This window comes from Carassius auratus, chromosome 11 (genome assembly GCF_003368295.1).
Source record: "Carassius auratus strain Wakin chromosome 11, ASM336829v1, whole genome shotgun sequence".
NCBI classification, from domain to species: Eukaryota; Metazoa; Chordata; class Actinopteri; order Cypriniformes; family Cyprinidae; genus Carassius; species Carassius auratus.
In genome coordinates, this window is record NC_039253.1 from 11,271,756 (window position 1) to 11,291,209 (window position 19,454).

The 19,454-nt window shown below is 35.0% G+C and overlaps 1 protein-coding gene across 1 annotated transcript in view; it reads left to right on the top strand.

The window, feature by feature from the left end:
• Positions 1-19,454, top strand: part of LOC113111018 (uncharacterized) — a 64,572-nt gene that overhangs the window by 6,539 nt on the left and 38,579 nt on the right. The window contains exons 3-4 of the mRNA XM_026275388.1: positions 3,423-3,546; positions 18,083-18,182. Coding sequence (XP_026131173.1) covers positions 3,423-3,546; positions 18,083-18,182 — 224 coding nt within the window. The remainder of the gene's footprint in view (positions 1-3,422; positions 3,547-18,082; positions 18,183-19,454) is intronic.

The window sequence follows — 19,454 nt, forward strand, 5'->3', positions numbered from 1 at the left end:
AGATGAATCAAGTATAAAACCTCCCCAAAAAGACCATTTATTAAGGATAAATCCTTGAAGGTCAGATAATGGTCTTGAAAAATGATGATTGCGTTTAGTATGATAAAAGTTTAATTACGTTGTAAGTGGACCACAGGGAAAAATAATAAAATTAAGACACCTTTAAGAAAATAATGAGAATATCATTAATATTAATCATTGAAAAACTGTGCTGTAAACAAGTATTTATTGGATACAGGCCATCTATCCTAGTCATAAATTTTCAATACAGAAATGATCCTTGAAGCCGCTGTTGCTGTATTCTTTGCCCTTGAGCTATTTGAACCTTTTAACCTGCCAGTTTTTCATTTTAATTAAAACGCATCACACTTTCAGAAAAAAAACACCCACTTGAGACAAATTCAGTAGCAAATAGGTTTATCATTCAGTGCTTTATGTGAGAAAGGAAATCAATTGATCTTATACATAGTTCTAAACCTAGTGCATTCAATTCCCACACACATAAATAATAAATCACCTTAAATTACCTTTTGGTGCTTTGAGAAAGATTATCATCAGGATACAAATGTAGCTTTTACAGTCATCATGCTGTGAACTTTTGAAAGGACTCATAGGACTAGAGTTTATACTGGCAATAGAGATAAAGCTCAGTCCATTAGATGGTTCATGAAAATCCTTGATTTTTTATAAGCAGAACTCAAAATGGAAAGGCTGTTCATACTTGCATACCAATACAGTTAAAGTAAATGGTGACCAGGGTGCTTTTTCAAGCTCCGAAATCGACAACAAAAATAAATAATAATAATAACAATTCACTCTCTAGCAGTTCTCGTTTGTGCTATATGAAAAGTGCATATGCAAACTTGGTGCATTTTGATTGGTTCTCAAGTGTCTTATAACCAGTGACACTGTCAAGTAAAGTCACACACCATATTTGAATATGCAAACATAAATAAGATTCCAGAATACGGACTTATGCCAAACAGCTCTTGCAATTTCTTAAGGGATATGGATCAGCTTTACGACTTGTAGTATAGTAAGAAACCAATCCCGCATCAGTGGCAAATCCACCCATGTAAACATGCTAATGAAGTTCTAAAAACTTCAGAAAAATCTAGAGATAAAGTTTATCAATTGGTCAGTTGATGGTGTTTTTGTAGTATTCAGATAACTGTAAGCAGCAAAGGTGACAGACTGATGAAAATGGACTCGGTCAGTCAGAAAACGGTAAAAGCCTAGAATTTTAAATATCAGAGGGCAGTATCGATATGTCCTGAAGCATTAGATATTTATGTGCAGTTGGATACAATTAATTTTTTTCCTCTTGTGATTGTGAAGTCATTTTGCGGCCCAAACTAAAGGTTACGAATCATCAATAGTAAAATTACAAGTTCTGATTGAATCGTATCTCAGATTGTGTTTAGTTCTCGGAGTGTTTATGTTTACCTCAGGTTGTAGAAATTATATATGCGAATGTCTGAGAATTCAAAAGACATGTTAAGCCTTAAATGTGTTTTAATGACACTATTGATGAAGATTGCGTGATCTTTGAATAATATCGGTCTTTAAATGCGAAATAAGAACAAAATTAGTTGTTCCAATCTAGCAGACTTTGAGTATACCAGTTTAATATAGCAAAAGTACAATTGGATGGTATTTTTATTAAATGCATAAATGTATTTGTAGTATACTTAGCATGAAATAAATGTATTTTGAAAACATTTTAGTATATATTTTTTCCACTAGGGAGATATACATACATACATACATACATACATACATACATATATACAACAAAAATATCCATATGAACAATTTCATATTATTGTTTATATATATATATATATATATATATATATATATATATATATATATATATATATATATATATATACATATATACAATTACTAAGACATTCTGCAGGGAACAGTATAGATGTGAAAACCTCTGTGTTTTCTGCTGATTATAATCAATTCTCATAGTTTTTAGAATTTTTTAATGATTTTTACATATACATTTTATAGAATAAGAATAGACCACAACAAAAATATCCATATATATATATATATATATATATATATATATACATATATATATATATATATATATGGATATTTTTGTTGTGGTCTATTCTTATTCTATAAAATGTATATGTAAAAATCATTAAAAAATTCTAAAACTATGAGAATTGATTATAATCAGCAGAAAACACAGAGGTTTTCACATCTATACTGTTCCCTGCAGAATGTCTTAGTAATTGCACTTATTGCCACAAAAGTAATTTATTTTGCAACACCCCAGTAAATACTTAACCTAAAAATGATCCACTCAAGGTGGCCTGCACCACATCGATGGCTAAATGCTTCATTAAGAACACATCATAGGCAGATGCCTGTGACCAAGGGTGGAAAAAAAGAGAGAGAGAGAGAGAGAACCAGCGAGCGAGACAGTGAATGTAAAGTGATCCTGCAAGCACAAATCAATAGGTTATTTCAGCCTTGGTAGAGTATTCGCAGTTCTCAATCCATTATAAAACTCATATTTATCTGTGGGATATGGTGGTCTTGCTGAATTGAGTTCATAAATAAGTTTGCTTTGCTCTGGGACAGTAGAATTTGACCTCTGTCCACAAACATAGATAATAATGTTAAAGGAATACAGGCGGAAAACTCTCAAAATACCTAATAAAGTGGATGAGGTTCAAAATTGCCCTTGGCACCATAGTCAAGCCTTCACGTAGCAAAGAATGTGTTTACCCTAATAAAAATTGATTATATTATGGAAACTAAGATGATATTGTGCAATTGGCAATGCCCCAAAACCTCAGATTTAAAAGAGAGTATTGATGGAACCATTGAGATTTCATCATATGAAAGCATGCTGGGAAGACTTTGCAATGAGGAAAAGAGATTTTGGGGGGAAACACATAAAAAATGAATTGATTATGTAAAACTGTGTACCACACAGTCCTTTAAAAAGCACTGTCCCATGCCCTTGAGTGTATGTGTTCTGTATCATGCATATGTTTTTTGACAGTGCTATTCTTCTGAGCGTATATTTGCGATAAAAAAATAATGGAAGCATTTGTGAAGTTCACTTTATTTCAGAGCACTGGATCAGAAAGCACTCCTATCAGATTGAGACAGACACTTCAAAACAATTACCTGCCCCCTGTTGTTTCCTTTAGAGAGGAGAAATGTGCCTCTCCTCATTCAGGGTGTGATTTAGAGAGACTAAATCTATGTTTTGCAGGGAAATTGTAAAGAATACTTGTCTTACAATTGTGTTGTGCTTTTGTCATTTCCTCTCGCTGTAGTCTGTAATTTTGAGAGATGGTGTTTGGTATTATTTGAAGTTACTGAAGCTGTAATTTAAAACAATGGGGGATAAGATGACTGTTTGCCTGATTTTGCTTCTGCAGTCATGTCTACGTGATCCCTGCATTTACATGGACGCTCTCATTGGGGATTCTTCTGGCCCAGACCATCATTCAGCCCATCACGTCACTGCTGACGCTACTCAAAGGAATCCTGCTGGTTATTACTGTGAGTTTAATAGTCATAATCATGTTTTCAATGTTGTTGTTTTTTTTAGCTTTTTATGTAGCTTGCTTGTTTTATGTAGCTTGCTAGCTAGCTTCATCAATTTGATTGTTTTTATGCTCCTTTCTAAAAAGGATTTATATGGAGGACCAAACCTGCAGAAAAAAAAAAAAAAAGAAATATGCAAATAAAAAAAAAGTAATTAATTTTTAAAAAGTAATTAGTTAAAGTTACTCACTACTTGTTCCAAAAAGTAAGTGCGAATCTCGCGTGCGTGCGTGTGTGTGTGACGCCGCTGGCGTATAAACACTGGCTCTGATTGGCTACCATGAAACACATGACTCTGCCTTAGCCAATAATAATCGCTTATCTTGTTATTAACTCACCTGCTCACTCGCTGTGTGAGGCAGGAGTGCGTTCGGATTATATAGTTTATTAAATCAATGCAAATTAACGCACCGCATTTAACGTCCAGTAATGTTAACGGTGTTATAACGAAGCAAAAAGTAATTAGTTAGATTACCCTGTTACTGAAAAAATTATGTCGTTACCTAACGCCGTTCTTTTAAAAAATATATATATATGCAACTAGATTGTTATAATAAGAATGTGATAATAGGAAAACAAATAAAGTGATATAATATAGTTCATTTTTTATGACATCTAATCCTATTTTTTTTCTATTTATATACCGTTAAACGTTATTTATATTATCAGATCTTTTTTATCCACATTACTTGATGAATTCAACAATTCCACAATTTTCTATTCTCTTTTTTTCTCTGGATTCTTAGATGATTATTTGAAAGTTCGAAGGAACCATTTATTTGAAACAGAACTTTTGTCTTTGCTGTCACTTTTGGACTGCAAGGAGGATGCAATTTAATGTATCCTTGTTAAATAACTTTTTTTTTTTTTTTAATAAAGGTAAACTAATTTACTCAACCCAAACATTTAAACATAAGTGTAGATTCCCAGCTCGTTGAGATGTCATTTTTATATAGAAGAGTAACAGAAATCTGTAAATATTCATGTTTTATACAAAAACAATTTTAAATGTTTATTAAGATTTTTCTGTGTTGTTTATATTGTTAATTATGCCCACAGAATGAGTGTTCCTAAATCTGTGAAGGAGCCATAAAGGACAGAAATTAATAAACTGAAAAATGTGGAAAGATGTGACATTGTAAATGTAATGAACAATAATTATGAAATGATAATGGTTTCTGATGAGCTACTTCAATGACAGTGTTGATGTGCGTGCGTGCATGCGTGTGTGTGTGTGTGTGTGTGTGTGAGACGTCACATGTTCTTTCGCTCCAGAGTAGAGTGTCACCTCTAATATTCTGACTTTGATCCATGAGTGACACCTCACACTTCACGAGGTTTCATTCAAATGTAGAACTGTAATAAACAGGTGCACTGAAGTGTCTTGAAGGGCAGGGAGAGAGATTATTAAAACACAAAAAACATATTAATGAATATCATTTTTAATACTGAGTTGGTTTTATCTTGACATTATATTGTGAAATGTGATGAGAGTTCTCCACCAGGGATGTGTTGTCCTTAAGGACGAGGAGTTCTATGCTTTATTCAGCGAGATGGTGACCTGTTTACACCAACCTCACGGGACAGCAGAAAACGATCCCAGCAGTCTTTTGAGCTGAAGGGAAGAACTCTCAGTTTTCCCTTTATAATGAGCACATTTGACCCAGCTATGAAGTAAAAAGTTAGAGCAAACCTGTTACACTTCAAGCCCAACCTTCTGGAGTTACTGTTCAAAAATTACTATATGGCTGGCTTAAAATTATTAAAACAGGTTGTAAATTAAAAATCAGACACAGAGGCATCAGCAATAATCAAAAGGTGACAATTTATTAAAAAGCTTTTAATTATTATTCATTTAACTAATTAATAAATGTGCATGTATTGAATATTGATAAATTAATAAATATTAATTTCCAAACTATTTTGGGTTCAAGCATGAAATATACTGTAGTAACTTTTAAGCAATAGTTGATTTAAATAAAACTACCCAGAAGGTCTGGTTAAACATTTCTCTTAAAGAACTGGGTCACAGGGTTTGTCCATATTTCACCAAGTGCTGAGTTGTTTTCACAGTGTGAAGAAATTTTAAAAGAACTTATAAGAAAAGAATAGAAAATATTCTTTTAAAAGAAAAGAATATTTTGTAATGGTGTTAAAGTATTTACTGCACTTTTTTTAGAGTGTGTTTTTGACTACAGCCAATCAGATTGCTACTGCTGATTTTCAGCAAGCCTTTGCCAGTTTTGAGAGCAGCATGCTTCTTCATACGATCAGAGCGTGGACTGTAACTGAACTGTGGGCATGCCTTTGGGTCAATTCTACCTCAAACTCTATCTTTCACTCTTTAAGTCGTACTGCTGGGCTGGAACTCCACTGCAATGCTTTGTATAATCACAGCAAGCCATTCATCAAGCACCATGACTGCTTCAGGCTCTAGTCAGTAAGCTTGCTGACAGTAATTCTTAACCCTGTCTCATCAGTGGTCAAATTCCAGCCCATCAATCACACTCGCTGATGTATTATCCCTGTTCAAAATGTCCATGCTTATCTATAATTTGGGAGGTTATCATTTATGAGTTAGGGTTTTATGGTGCGTGGACGGCCCCTCCTGCATCACGCTGTGAATCATGCCACCTAGATGGCCAAGAAGAGCCCCTGATGAGATATCATCTGTGACTGGCTCTTCAATTTAACAGCGGGCGACATATTTTCATGACACTCCCAGTGCAACAATGAGCCATGAAATGCCCTCCGCCGAATTGCCAGTTAAAGTGAGTGTAATTTAGCACTTTACTGTAAGTAGCAGATAATTGTTCTTCTGCTCAAATGAGGCCAGGAATGATCGTGTCTCTTGTGTGGAGGGATCGATTGTGTGCTAATTGTGGGGCATTGCTGGAATATGTCATTGGCTCGTAATGTTCCATGATAGCATTAGTTGTGGATTCATTGTGGGACTGGTTTTGGCCAAAAATATCTAGTGAGAACTGTTAGCCAACCCATTAATCTTGAATCCTCGATGGGTGCCAGGCTGAAGAAAGTACAATATAGTATGTTTTTTTTTTTTTTGTTGGATTTATTCATGAATTTAAAAATTAAATTCATATACATATGTGTGTGTGTGTGTGTTTTATATATATATATATATATATATATATATATATATATATATATATATATATATATATATATATATATATATATATATATATATACAAACTTTTGGTCTCTGCTATATATATATACAATATGCAAATTATATCATAAAAATGATTTTCATTACTCTGTATCGACATCAACAATATCTAAAAATTTAACATAATTTAAGGTTATAAAATCCGTATGTGGAGCTACTTCCCAAAAATGTATTAATATATGGGTGTAAAAAAAATTACCTAAAAAAAATTTTTCTTAAAGAAATGTAGGAAATGAAAAATAAATTAAATAACAGTTAAGACTATACTACATTCATGTGTATCAAGGTGTAAGGAAAATATGTTACTATCTGTACTGTATGATAGTTACACCACATGACATTCGTAGAGTCATAAATGTAAACTTATTAAAGAGCTGTATACGTTTAAAAAAAAGAAAAGAAAGAAAACAAATATGCAAAAAGCATCCAACTTTTTTATATATTCATCACTGACTCTATTATTTGCTTTACTTCATAGATATTATGTTCCAGAGCCAATCACCTGAGCCATATGCAAATGCACATATAAGTCATCTGCTATAAGGGTCTAACCATGGAAGCTAATCAGCCAAACTTTGACCCTTTGATCTGGGCTTTTAAAATTTCCAGTGGTTCCTTTCTGTGGATGCAGTGATGTTAAATAGTTTTAGGAAGTGTGTGCCAAGCTTCCACTGCAATGTGAATAAAAGTTAAAAAGCAGACCGGCAGTAATTAAGAACAGGTGTAGCGCCCGTGTGTGTTGGGATTGTGGGCATTACGCGGAAGGATGTCAGATGCTGTTCCCTAATTGCCACTAGCTGAGGATTTATTGTTAATGTTGGACCAACCTCCTTTAACTCCTGAGAGAGAATCATAACCTGAAATATAGATTCATTAAGGATGCATATGGCACGCTGTTCAAATGGGCCCATGAAATATTTCATCTGGAAGACAATTCATGGCTGGCGAACGAACAATTGTTGTTAAAATGATTCATAGGTGGACTAGAATCAGTATTGGAAGAGCGTGACATTTTAGCTGTAGAGGGGTTTTACCGTGTTCAATTTGTTCTCGCTACATCTCTTTGAAGAAGATCCTTATTTGCCGGCGCTAAAATATGCATAACCATCAATCACAACAAAAGCTGCTGAGAAGTCTACTGTAATCAGTGTTAGGCTCAAAAAATGCAATTTATTACTCATTACTTGTTACTCCTTTATAGTTACTTATTATTACTCCCAGCCAATGGTGATTTATTACACTTCTCCTTATATTACTTTTCTGTTACATGCCACAAAATTGGTAACTATGTCCTTTCTCTTCAGAATTCTGCCTTCACATGTGTGCTTCTTTGCGTACGTTGGGGTATATTTACACACTTTTACTTACTTTTTCTTTAGACATAATCATAATTTCTATTATGCGATTTGATGAGCATTAGCATCTTACAGTGTTGTTTCCCTGTGATTTCTTTTCTGTTAACTCTGTTATGACTCATTCGCTGCTCATATGTCACTCATGTTACATCTTCATAACCTCTTTTAATGACAAAGTTTCACTTAACTTCCTTGTTCTGCATCTGTGCATAACAAACCCAGAGAGAAAATACAAGCAGGTGTAGCAATTAGCTTATTCCAAAATTCTACAAATAATATATTTTTGATCATTATATGGCCAAAATCAATTTTAGATTACGATTGGAAGTTACAGGGGAAAGTAAAATTATTACAGCAACACATTACTGCCAAAAACTATTTGTAGACCAGGCATTTGGTCCGCTTGTTTTGGTTGATAAGATATAGCTGCTACATCTAATCAGTTTGCCTCTGTTGTGTGGTTTTAGACACAAAGAGTGCTGGGAAGGCATGGAGGATTTTGGTCAGGAGCTCATTGCGTGTGAACCTTTTACAGGTCACTGATTCATTGCGCCAACGTTTGTATCAGGGGCATTAGTAAACAAAGTTAAGAGCACATGGCATTGCAGTATCACACTCCACTGACGCACCATCCATTAATGCTTTCACTCTCCCTAATGACCGTTTGGGTGAGACGGCTTAAGGATTGCCACACACACACACACACACACACACTCAGACATGATACATTTTACTACAGTAGCTTCTCCTTCTATCTCCTACAAATGGAAACAGCTTTTGTGTTTTTTTTTCTTCTGAAGGGCTGTTGAATAAAACATGTCAGAAAGTCCTGTGTATGTACTGTAGTTGAATTTAAATAAGTGACCTTGTCTAATTTGTTTTGGTACAGCTGAGTAGTTAAAAATAATTACAAGATGAGTTTTAGTAAGAGGCCTATGCCAAAAGCATTTAAATGACATCTATCATTTACAACAAGATCAGAAAATACATATAAAGAAGATCTGTAAAGTTGCAAAGACTAAAGTCTCAATTCCAAAGAGATAATCTTTATAAAAGTAAAGAGATAACCACACCTACCTAAAACGGCTCATTCTAACACGCCCCCACATGTAACAATGTGTTAAGATTTGGATAACCATGTTATGTAGATGCTGTGTGTTTCATTAAGCGAAAATACTTCGTTTGGCCTTCCAAAAGAGCACGATATCTGATTCGTTATGCCCAGAGCTGTTCCGTGCTGGTCGCTGAGGAAATACATCAACTTCGCGCTGTGGAACGCTGGAACTGTATCTTTCATGAAAATACCATGGTTTATTAAAAGCCTTGTCAAAAGTATCAACTTAATGCTAATATATAGAAATATGGATTCAGTTTGTATCACCACAATATTTTTTTCTCAGTATAACTAAAACTCAGTCCCAAAATTGTAACTTCATCACACCCCCTGCATTAGGCCATGACCATTTGCTCTTTTTTTTTTAGATGTTGAAAATGAATAGATTTGTATCAGAGCCTGCATAGTCTATGATTGGCCATTCTGTGCACTTGAATGCATTATGAAGTAGGGTTAATCAAGTTTGTCTCATGTCAGAGATGGTGATTACTTGGGTTCTTTCTTCCTCAAAGTTCCCAACGATTTTTTGATTTCACAATATGTCAGGGAAAGACAGAGAGAGGGGGGAAAAAAATCAATTTTCTCCTTCCATGATGATTTATTTATTGTCTCTGTTGAAGAGCTCCACTACTCCATCACAAACACACTCCAGGAATCCATAAGGTTGTAACCTCATCATAACAATTCACTGCGAAGCTGGTAAATCACTTCTCCTAAATGTCGCATCTAGCGTGAGGCCTGACTTTTGGGAGGCACTATCTAGCTAATCAGTGCAGTCTGCTTCGAGCGTGTCTTAGAATAGCTGACAAAATCTCCTCTGATCATGTAATTCATAAAACCACAATCAAAAGTGCCTCTCAAAGGATGTAAATGTCACCCTGTCGGCTTACGGCCCGGGGTTTCAGGACATGGCAATTAAGTTCAACTACCGCCTGTCTCGCAGCCGAACGCGAGATCTTTGCCAATGGACAACTGTGGGCGATGTGATAATTCCTCCGACTAGCAGACTCTCCGTTCACCCCAGCTATGCCCTACATGCTGCAGACAAATATGAGAATAGAAACAATAAAGCTGAAGCAATAGATCTGTCCACTACTCAACTTTACAAAAGGGTAGCCGCAGTCGAGACGATCTAAAATCGATCATTTTCATTACTGAGGTGATTTTGAAGGACAGACACGGCGAGACGCAGATACTTTTCCCTGACTAACACACACAGTTCGCTTCAATTACATCCTTCCTTTTATAAAGTTTACTCTTACTTAGAGAGTGACTTATTTTAAAGGAAATTATATTGACTTTTCAAGTTGTACTTGCCTTTTATTCCCATCATGTCTTTTCAGTTGAGTGAAGCTGAATACTTATAAATTTATTAATACATTCTGTCATAGTATGTTGACTTCCTAAGTTTTACTATGTTGTCTTGTTTTAAACTAAACTATTAATTAGGGCTATTTTAAAATATAGAGACATTTTCAGCAAGTGTTGCAATATTTTTAGTGTCATCTGTGTACTGCGTCACTGACTCACATTTCACTCACATGAACTGTCAGCAGCACTTAATACATAGCAGTGATACATGACATCTGTCAGCAAACATACTATATGAAGCTCCGCATTAACACCAAAGAACGATGCATCAGTAAATAATGGAACCATTTTCTTTGGCATTTAAAAGTGAAGAAAGATGCAATGGAATTCTGGCAAGGTGAATATTTCTGATTGATTTTCATTTCAGACAAGCAAGGCCATTTGCAGGCATTTTTTGTATTATTATTTATTTGTTCGTTTTTTGTGAATTCTTGAGTTGACTTCATAGAAACTTGCACCAAATATTACTTTATGTGAATGTCCACATAAAGTCAATGATTTTTTATTCTACATTTATTGTTGTTCCCAGTAAATGTACACTATCATTCAAAGGTTTGAGGTCAGGAATTACTTTTATATATATATATATATATATATATATATATATATATAAATTAATACTTGTATTTGGCAAGGATGCATTATGCAAATTTTTTTTTTTTTTTACTAAATGAAAGTATCCTAAATTATGTTTTATATATATATATATATATATATATATATATATATATATATATATATATATATATATATATATATATATATAAAATATTTAATCTTTTTTGAGCATCACATCACCATACAGAATGATTTCTGAGACATGACACTGAAGACTGCAGCAACAGCTGTTAAAAGATCAGCTTAAAACTAAATTGTGTCATAATAATTCACAATATTGTAGGTTTTACTGTATGCTTGACCAAACAAATGCAGACATATATGCATGCAATAAAAAAAAAATCGTACAGAGCCCAAACTTTTGAACGGTAGCTTGATTATAATTTTTACCTGCGTTTAAGTGAATTTCCTGTGTGACTAAATAAAAGAGTAGCTTAAAATGATGTTATTTCAGAAGTGCACATATCATTAAAAACCATAGTAAATGCATTAGAATGTCTAAAAGTTTTTATCAATATGAAGTGAAGGGTTTTATATTTCACCTTCAAGGATTTATGGATCCAAGAAAGTAGCACTGGCATGGAAACCGAAACTTTTCAGTTTCATATATATTCAACCACATAGTGTCAAAGTTGACCAATCAGAATCAAGTATTCCATTAATGTGTAGTAAAACACTTGTAACAGTATTATTTTTATAGCCTAAGTAACAACTCCCATGTTAAATTATTATTGATTTGTACTGGTTTTGGAGCCAGCTCTGCACTGATATGATCCTGCAGAGAGGACTGCACAAAGCAAACAGATCAATGTCAGGAGCCCAGACTCTCCGCTGTGCTGTCAGCTGTCTGGCTCAGCCCACATGCCCCAGTAGAGTAGATGTACACCCCTAGTGTTTGACACTCTCTGTGCAGCTCTATTAATAAAACATCAAAGCCTCCAATGTGCAATAGCTGAATTGCTGTCTTTCAAAATGGACATCTGAAAAGTTCACTACATTTTTATGGCGTATTATATTGTGTGAAGGGACCGGAAATGACCTCTTTGTCTGAGAGCTGTACGCTCTTTAGTATTGCTTCACTCAAAGACTCAAAATAACAGCCATTCTTTTTCTCTTACCTGAGGTTTGTGTCCCATTTTGCAAGATGGTCAAGAGAGTATTTATACCTCACCCTTTGAGAGGAATAGATAAAATAGGCCATTTACACCGCATCAATGCTTCAGCGGGCAGACGCTTTCTTTTTTTATTTTTTTACTTTTAGGAACAGGTTTTTCTGCTCTATCTCTCAAATATGAGCGGATTATGTTTAGTGGAATATAATCGAGCTTGATATTACAAATCAGTCAGAATATCCCACCGCTGGAGAGCTGTGACTTTTCTATTCGTGAAATAATCAATCTGGGATTTTGATGTTGCAATAAATATGTCGCTTTTTTAACTTATTTTCAGGGGAAGAAGAGCATATATGAAGAATCAAAAATATTTTTGCTGCTTACTCAGTTTGCTTTATTAATGAGCTAAGGTTACAATTAGGGTTACAGCTAAGGTTATCAATTCTTTATATTCAATTCACTTCAGTTCAGAAGTTTGTGTAGGGACTAATGAATATTTTTTGTTGACAACTGAATCTAGGTTTTTAGTTTTCTTTTATTATTGTTGTTATTAGTAGTACTAGTAGTAAGCTTGAGTTTTTATACTGAAGTGAGGAGTTTCTATTTAACTTGGTAAAATATGCTATGGTGAAAAATAAAAAAAAAGTATATTTACATTACATTTATTTAAAGCTGCAGTCGGTAACTTTTGACGCTCTAGCAGTTAATAAACAGAACTGCTTGCGTCTTGCGGAAGAACATCGTAGCCGGAACTACTTCTCCCTGTTTATGTCTATGAAGAATCACAAAGGTACTGGGTTACTCCACTGCGGTATCCCCGAATCAATCTAAAATAGTCCGAATATAAACACTTATTATAGGTGTACCCTAGTGATTCAGGACAAGCTAAAAACACGGTTTGGAAAATGGATTCATGGCGTACTCGCTTATTATATACATTTTGTATACTTTGAACACAAAAAAAGTTACGGACCGCAGCTCTGATTGGTTGTTTTTACCGGGAGTGGGTACACCTATAATAAGGGTTTATATTAGATTGCTTCGGGGGTACCGCGGTGGAGTAACCCAGTACCTTTGTGATTCTTCATAGACATAAACAGAGAGAAGTAGTTTGCCTGAAGTATACTTGCAATAGCTTCACTTTAGCACAATCAAATATACTTCAGTCTATCTTTAGTTGGACTTCAGCACTACAGTACTTCCGCACTTAAAGTGCATTAATCACAAAAGTTGGTATACCAGTTTAGTATACTAAAAGTGCAACTTCATGGTATTTTTATTAAGTACATAAATATGTTAATGTATTTGTAGTATATTTAGCATTAAATAAATGAATATATCTATTTTTCACTGGGGATTGCCAAAAGAAATTAATTCAGTTGAGTCTGATTTTATTTGTGTTTACTTAATTCAGTTAGGTTTCCACATTACAGCTTATAAGATAAGAACCTCAGTTCTCATTAATTTTGTAAAAATTAATTCTTCCCCTCAAATCTCATGTTCTGTCATATACACTACTGTTCAAAAGTTTAAAATGTTATTTTTTATATATATATTTTTATTAATGAATATGTTTATTCAGCAATAATGCATTACATTTAACAAAAGTCACAGTAAAGACTTGTTACAAAAAATATATATATATTCCAAATAAATTTTGTTCTTTTAAAACATTATTTTAAATTGTCTTCTATGTCACAGTGAGCTATCCATTTCATATAGGTGTTCCCCATCTTGCCAGTTATCTGTAAAGCACACAACCCGAGTGCATTCTTAAGATTGATTGTGCTAAAACATACATGAATCAAACTCTTATGCAGAGGATTATGATTTTACAGTAGGCTGCATTCAGCCGTCAGTACTCCAAAGCAATGCTGAACTCCTCAGTGAGTATAACTACCGTCATTTGACTTGCGAGATGAAAAACTCTGTATATTGCACTGCAGCTGAAGAGCGAAAGCAAATTTCTGTCATGTTTTCTCTCGCTCAAAAAGCGTGCAGACAAAAGAGTGAGAGAAGATTGCGATGTACCAGGCGAGAGGGTTAGGATGTCAGCTTCCCCAGCCACCTGTCCTGTTCCTCTACCATCTCTCCCTCCAGTCTGATCCTCCGTGAAATGGATTCACTTAGTCCATCATCTTGTCCCCTGTGTGCATTAGAAGATTGGAGCCGCTGGAGAGGCCTTCATGCATTTAGAGAGGATTTGCTTTACTTAGAAAGCGCTAAAGGTGTTTGGTCGACAGATGTGCATTTGTTGTCTTACTTTATCAGTTTGTGTTCTTTGTGTTTATTATCATAGAGTGAGAGCAAATGCGTGTATTTATGGATGCTATCTCAAACGTTGAAGGAAATTGCATTCTTCTCCGCCACTAATGCATGGCATCTGTTGAGATGGGTCAGTCCTGACAGGATAGAGCACCTCGCACCTCCATTTCCTCAGCCCCAGCCATGCTCAAAACTACAGGAATTGAGGCAAAGAGAGAATAGGGAGGCTGAGAAGAGATGTTGAAGGGCCAGGTAGATGGCCACTTTCAGACAAAGCCATGAGATTTGATCGAACAGCCACCGTTGGGTAATATGTGCTTTTACACTTCATTTTCGTAGACCTCACTTGAGATTTTTGACAATGTCAAGTTAGAAAGAAGCTAATTACAGTCTTTGCTCGGTCTCCCTTCACCATCCTGCTTTTAAAAGGAAACAGAAAGCCACTTTTATGTGATCTTTTTTTTTCTGCTAGAGCTCAAAAGCCACGTGTGCATCTAATGGAATGTCTTCTCAGTAATCCAGGTCACTCTTCTCTGGTCCTTAAAGTGCAATGTTTACTTACAGACAATAGACTCTGTATGCCAGCTTCCTCTTCTCAGCTTTCCTCTTCTGCTCTTTCAAGAAAGCTCTGAATTACAGTTTCACAGAACAAGGCTTTTTAGTGTAGGTCAGAGACCAGAGCCTCATTTTTTTCTGAAGTAATGGTTTAGAAATATTAATATAATTTTATTAATTTGTCTTGTGTAAGTTGCATACAGATAATCAAAGATCATGTACACATTGCAGCTGCACAACAGATGTTATTATCATTAAATTGAGATTTAACTCTGCTAAATATTTTGCAAAAAAAAAAAAAAAAAAGAGAATGCATTATCAGAAAGGGCATTATATTGTAAAAAAATAAAAATATATATTTTAAAAAGTTTTATTTTTTAAAAATAAATGCTAAAATAATTGTTTGTTTTTTCTTTCAGAGAAACCTGAAACAATGTATCAAGTTCTCCACAAAAAAATATTAAGCAGTACAGCTGTTTTCAACACTGATAATAATGAGAAATGTTATAATTGTTTCTGAAGAATCAGTCAAATAGAACTGTAGTTATATTTATTCATTTCGCATTTTATGCTTACAGTTGCTATATATGTCCGAGGTCGCACGCCTCTGGAGCAACTAGGGGGTTACAACTTTAGGGGTAAGTGTCTTGCTCAGGGACACATTGGTGTCTCACAGTGGATTCGAACCCAGGTCTCTCACACCTAAGGCATGTGTCTTATCCACTGCGCCAACACCACCGTATATGAAATTGAAATAATATTTAATATTTAATATTAATATACATTTTGTAAAAGTTATAAAGTAATTATACCACAAATTACATAAAACAAATGAAATTATATAATATATAATAATATTTCACACTATTACTATATTTACTGTACTTTGACGCAGCATTTCTGAGCATAAGATACTTCTTAAAAAATAAAAATTCGGAAATGTGTAAATATTTTTTACATTATACTAAATAAACTAAATGACTAAATAAATTCCATAAAAGTGAAATTATATTATACTGATATAATTTATGTAAATTAATTAATTAATATAAATTAATATTTTATATTAAATTCTATTTTAAATTCATGTCTGTAAAATACATTTGTGTACATTAAAGTACCCACCATAGTTTATATATATATATATATATAATATATAATATATATATTATATATTATATATTATAAGTAGTTAAGGCCACTTAATATAAAGTGGGTCCAGTAATTTTGTAGGGATTTTTTTAAATATGCATTTATAATTTGTATTCATTTTAGTTCATTTTTAGTGAATGTATTACATTAATTAGCAAAAAAAAAAAAAAAGAGAGAGATTACCTTCTTCAGTTAACATTTCTTGTATTTCAAGTAACGAAAACATCGTTGTAGTTTTAGTTTTAGCTAGCTATAGTAACCTGGCATCCGCTTTATCTGTCTGTCTGTCTATGTCGCTCTCACTCTCTCTCTCTCTCTCTCTCTCTCTCTCTCTCTCCAAGACAGTGAGCTATAGAGGGAGTGAGATGTCCGCCTTCACTGGGAGAAATTTCATGGCTCTGCATGTGTGGGCAGTGATATGTAGGCAGGCTGTTTCTGAGGAGCTTCTCATTGCTCTCTCGCGGGCACGTAGTGCTGCAAAATTCCATTAACAATCTCACAGCTCGGCCACACACTGCGTCTGGCTGCACAGGTGGGCTGTCATCTCCCGATAGAAGAGTTCTGCACTACTGTCCTCCCATGGGCAGCCGTGTATTCTAGCAGTCCGACAATAGTGAGAATTGGGGTTAACACAACAGGAAGGTCTTGTGACTTCCTGGAACACAATAATAACAGCGCCACATAAGATGGGAATATCTTATTCAGCTCATCACTGAAAATGGACATGCTGCTTTTGATGCATTATGAGTGCCCTATTTCAAAGGTGCTGCAGTGTTGTTAGCTACTTATTTTTTTTATTATTATTTTTTTTACTGCAAATTCAGACGGTGTGACTCTTTCTGAAAGTTATATCGTTATGCCTGTATGTGGCGACAAGTGTATTATGAGTGAATCATTCCTCAAGTAATTTGTTTGTAAACATGGGTTCTTTCAGAGATGCTAGTTTTGCTATTTTTGTTGGAGCAAAAATAGACTTAGTAGTGCTTAGTAGCCTATTGCTTAAGCAACACTTGGTGCTGTGATGAAATTTGCATTCCATTAGCTTATTATTATTTTTCCCACTTCCTAGTATCCCAATTCACTGATACTTGGTTAATAACATCTACAGTTGAAAAATGAAGGGGTTGATTCATTCATGTGAATCAGTTCAAACTCTCTGGTTCTTTTAATCGTTTTAGAAATATTGTTGTTCCTTAATGCTGTTAGACAAAGTTGGAAGCAGAGCCTTCCAAATTACTTGGCCACGTGAACACGTTTTTTGTGCATTCCCAAATAGAAAACAAATAGAAGTAGTTTCACTGGATTAAAATTGCACTGGCATGACCTTGTCACTTCAAATCATTTAGCTAATAAAATTATCCCAATGATGCAGCATGTTTATCAAATAGTGCTTGCAAATATTATTTCAGCTGTGAGCTAGTCATGCACCACAAATATCCAGGTCAAGGACTGTTGTTCTCTTTCACACTCTCTCGCTCTCTCTCATCTCTCACATATTGTATCTCATCTCTTTCTCAGTTTCAGATGACATTAAAAGCTATCAATTTGTGGTAAAACACTTTTTGGTTGTGCTCCCCCAAGGCATTTCCAGTAACCCTTGACAGAAACGACCAAGACATTTGTCATTGCACTTTCTCTCTGCTTTTGTATATCCCTGCAAATGTCATTTGAAATGAGAATCTATTGGTGGGGCTGGATTGCTTCGGATGCTCTGTGCCGTGCGTCTTACAGCCTGTCATAATTTCTTTGCCCCAAGGTGGCCGTGACATTTGTTGTGGGTTCAGAGGTTCACCAAGAGACCACAAATGACTTCACCCAAATCGGGAAGCCTTTTCTAATGGGAACAGTTGCTCTCGGTAAGACAAACCTCCAAATTTTTTATATTTTTTTGGTGGGTGGGGGAGCTTGATCGACAAAGTATTTGGACACTTATGGCAAAAATGCAATTTCATTACATCAGAAACTACATTTACAGTTGTAGTTAATGAAAATAACCCTGAATAGCAGCAAATGACAACAATTCTGTGAATTACTGATGGACAGAGGCCTACATCTTTTCTTGTTCAAAAGGCCGTGAATGAAGGCACTACATTTTATCTTATATTTTACATTGTGCATGTACAATGTTTTTGAATTTTTAAACCAAGCACACATAATTTAGTAAACATTTCGCTTAAAAAGTATGTTAGTGCGTTAAAGAGTTACTCCACCCTAAAATGAAAGTTTTGTCATTAATTACTCACCTTCATGTCGTTCTTCTTTGGAACACAAATTAAGATAGTTTTGATGCATTCTGAGGGGATCTCTGACCCTCCATAGACAACAGTGTAAGTAACATGATCAACATCCAGAAACGTAGAAAGTACATCAGTAAAATAATCCATGTGACATCAGGGATTTAACCGTAATTTTACCAAGCTACGAGAATACTTTTTGTACAAGAAGAAAAAAAAAAAAAAAAAGACTTAATTCAACAATTTGTATCCTCCGTAGCGCCATTTTGTAGAGTATCTCCTGAACGCAAACAATGTATGCTGTTCTTTGTGCGTTCAGTGGATACTCTCCAAAATGGCGCTACGGTGACGTTTGGGTTTAGTGAAATGGAGTGAAGAGATCTGGACCCTACAGAGACACCAGTGTGTGTTCATCGCAGCTGGTGTGCTGAGCAGTTAATGAAAGTACCTCTCAAACCTTATCACTGTGACAATGTAGATGTTAGCCAGGAGTCCAGGGAATTCTCTCTCTGTCCCTTTTTCTAATCCTGTTAATTGGCTGCCACACTCAGAGCTGTAAGGTCCTGAGGCAGCCAAACCTCGCTGGCCCGCAGGAGGCTTCTGTCAACAGAACAAACAAAATCCGCCCGCAAGAGTCTCACACATTGCCTTGCTATCATTTACAGCCAAAGCCACTGTGACACCTTTGAATAGACAGCTGTTTGCTCGACGGCTTTTTTAAAGGGCCTAGCATACGCCCCTGTGGAACCTCCAGGCACCTAATGGGCGTCTGCTTTTAAGGAGTCACAAGGCCAGGTTTTGTTTACAGTGACAGCAGGGGGAGTCTATCTGTCTCCGGTCCAGCTGACAAGAAGGGAATGAGCTGGCCCGGTGTCAAAACAAGTGTATTTTATT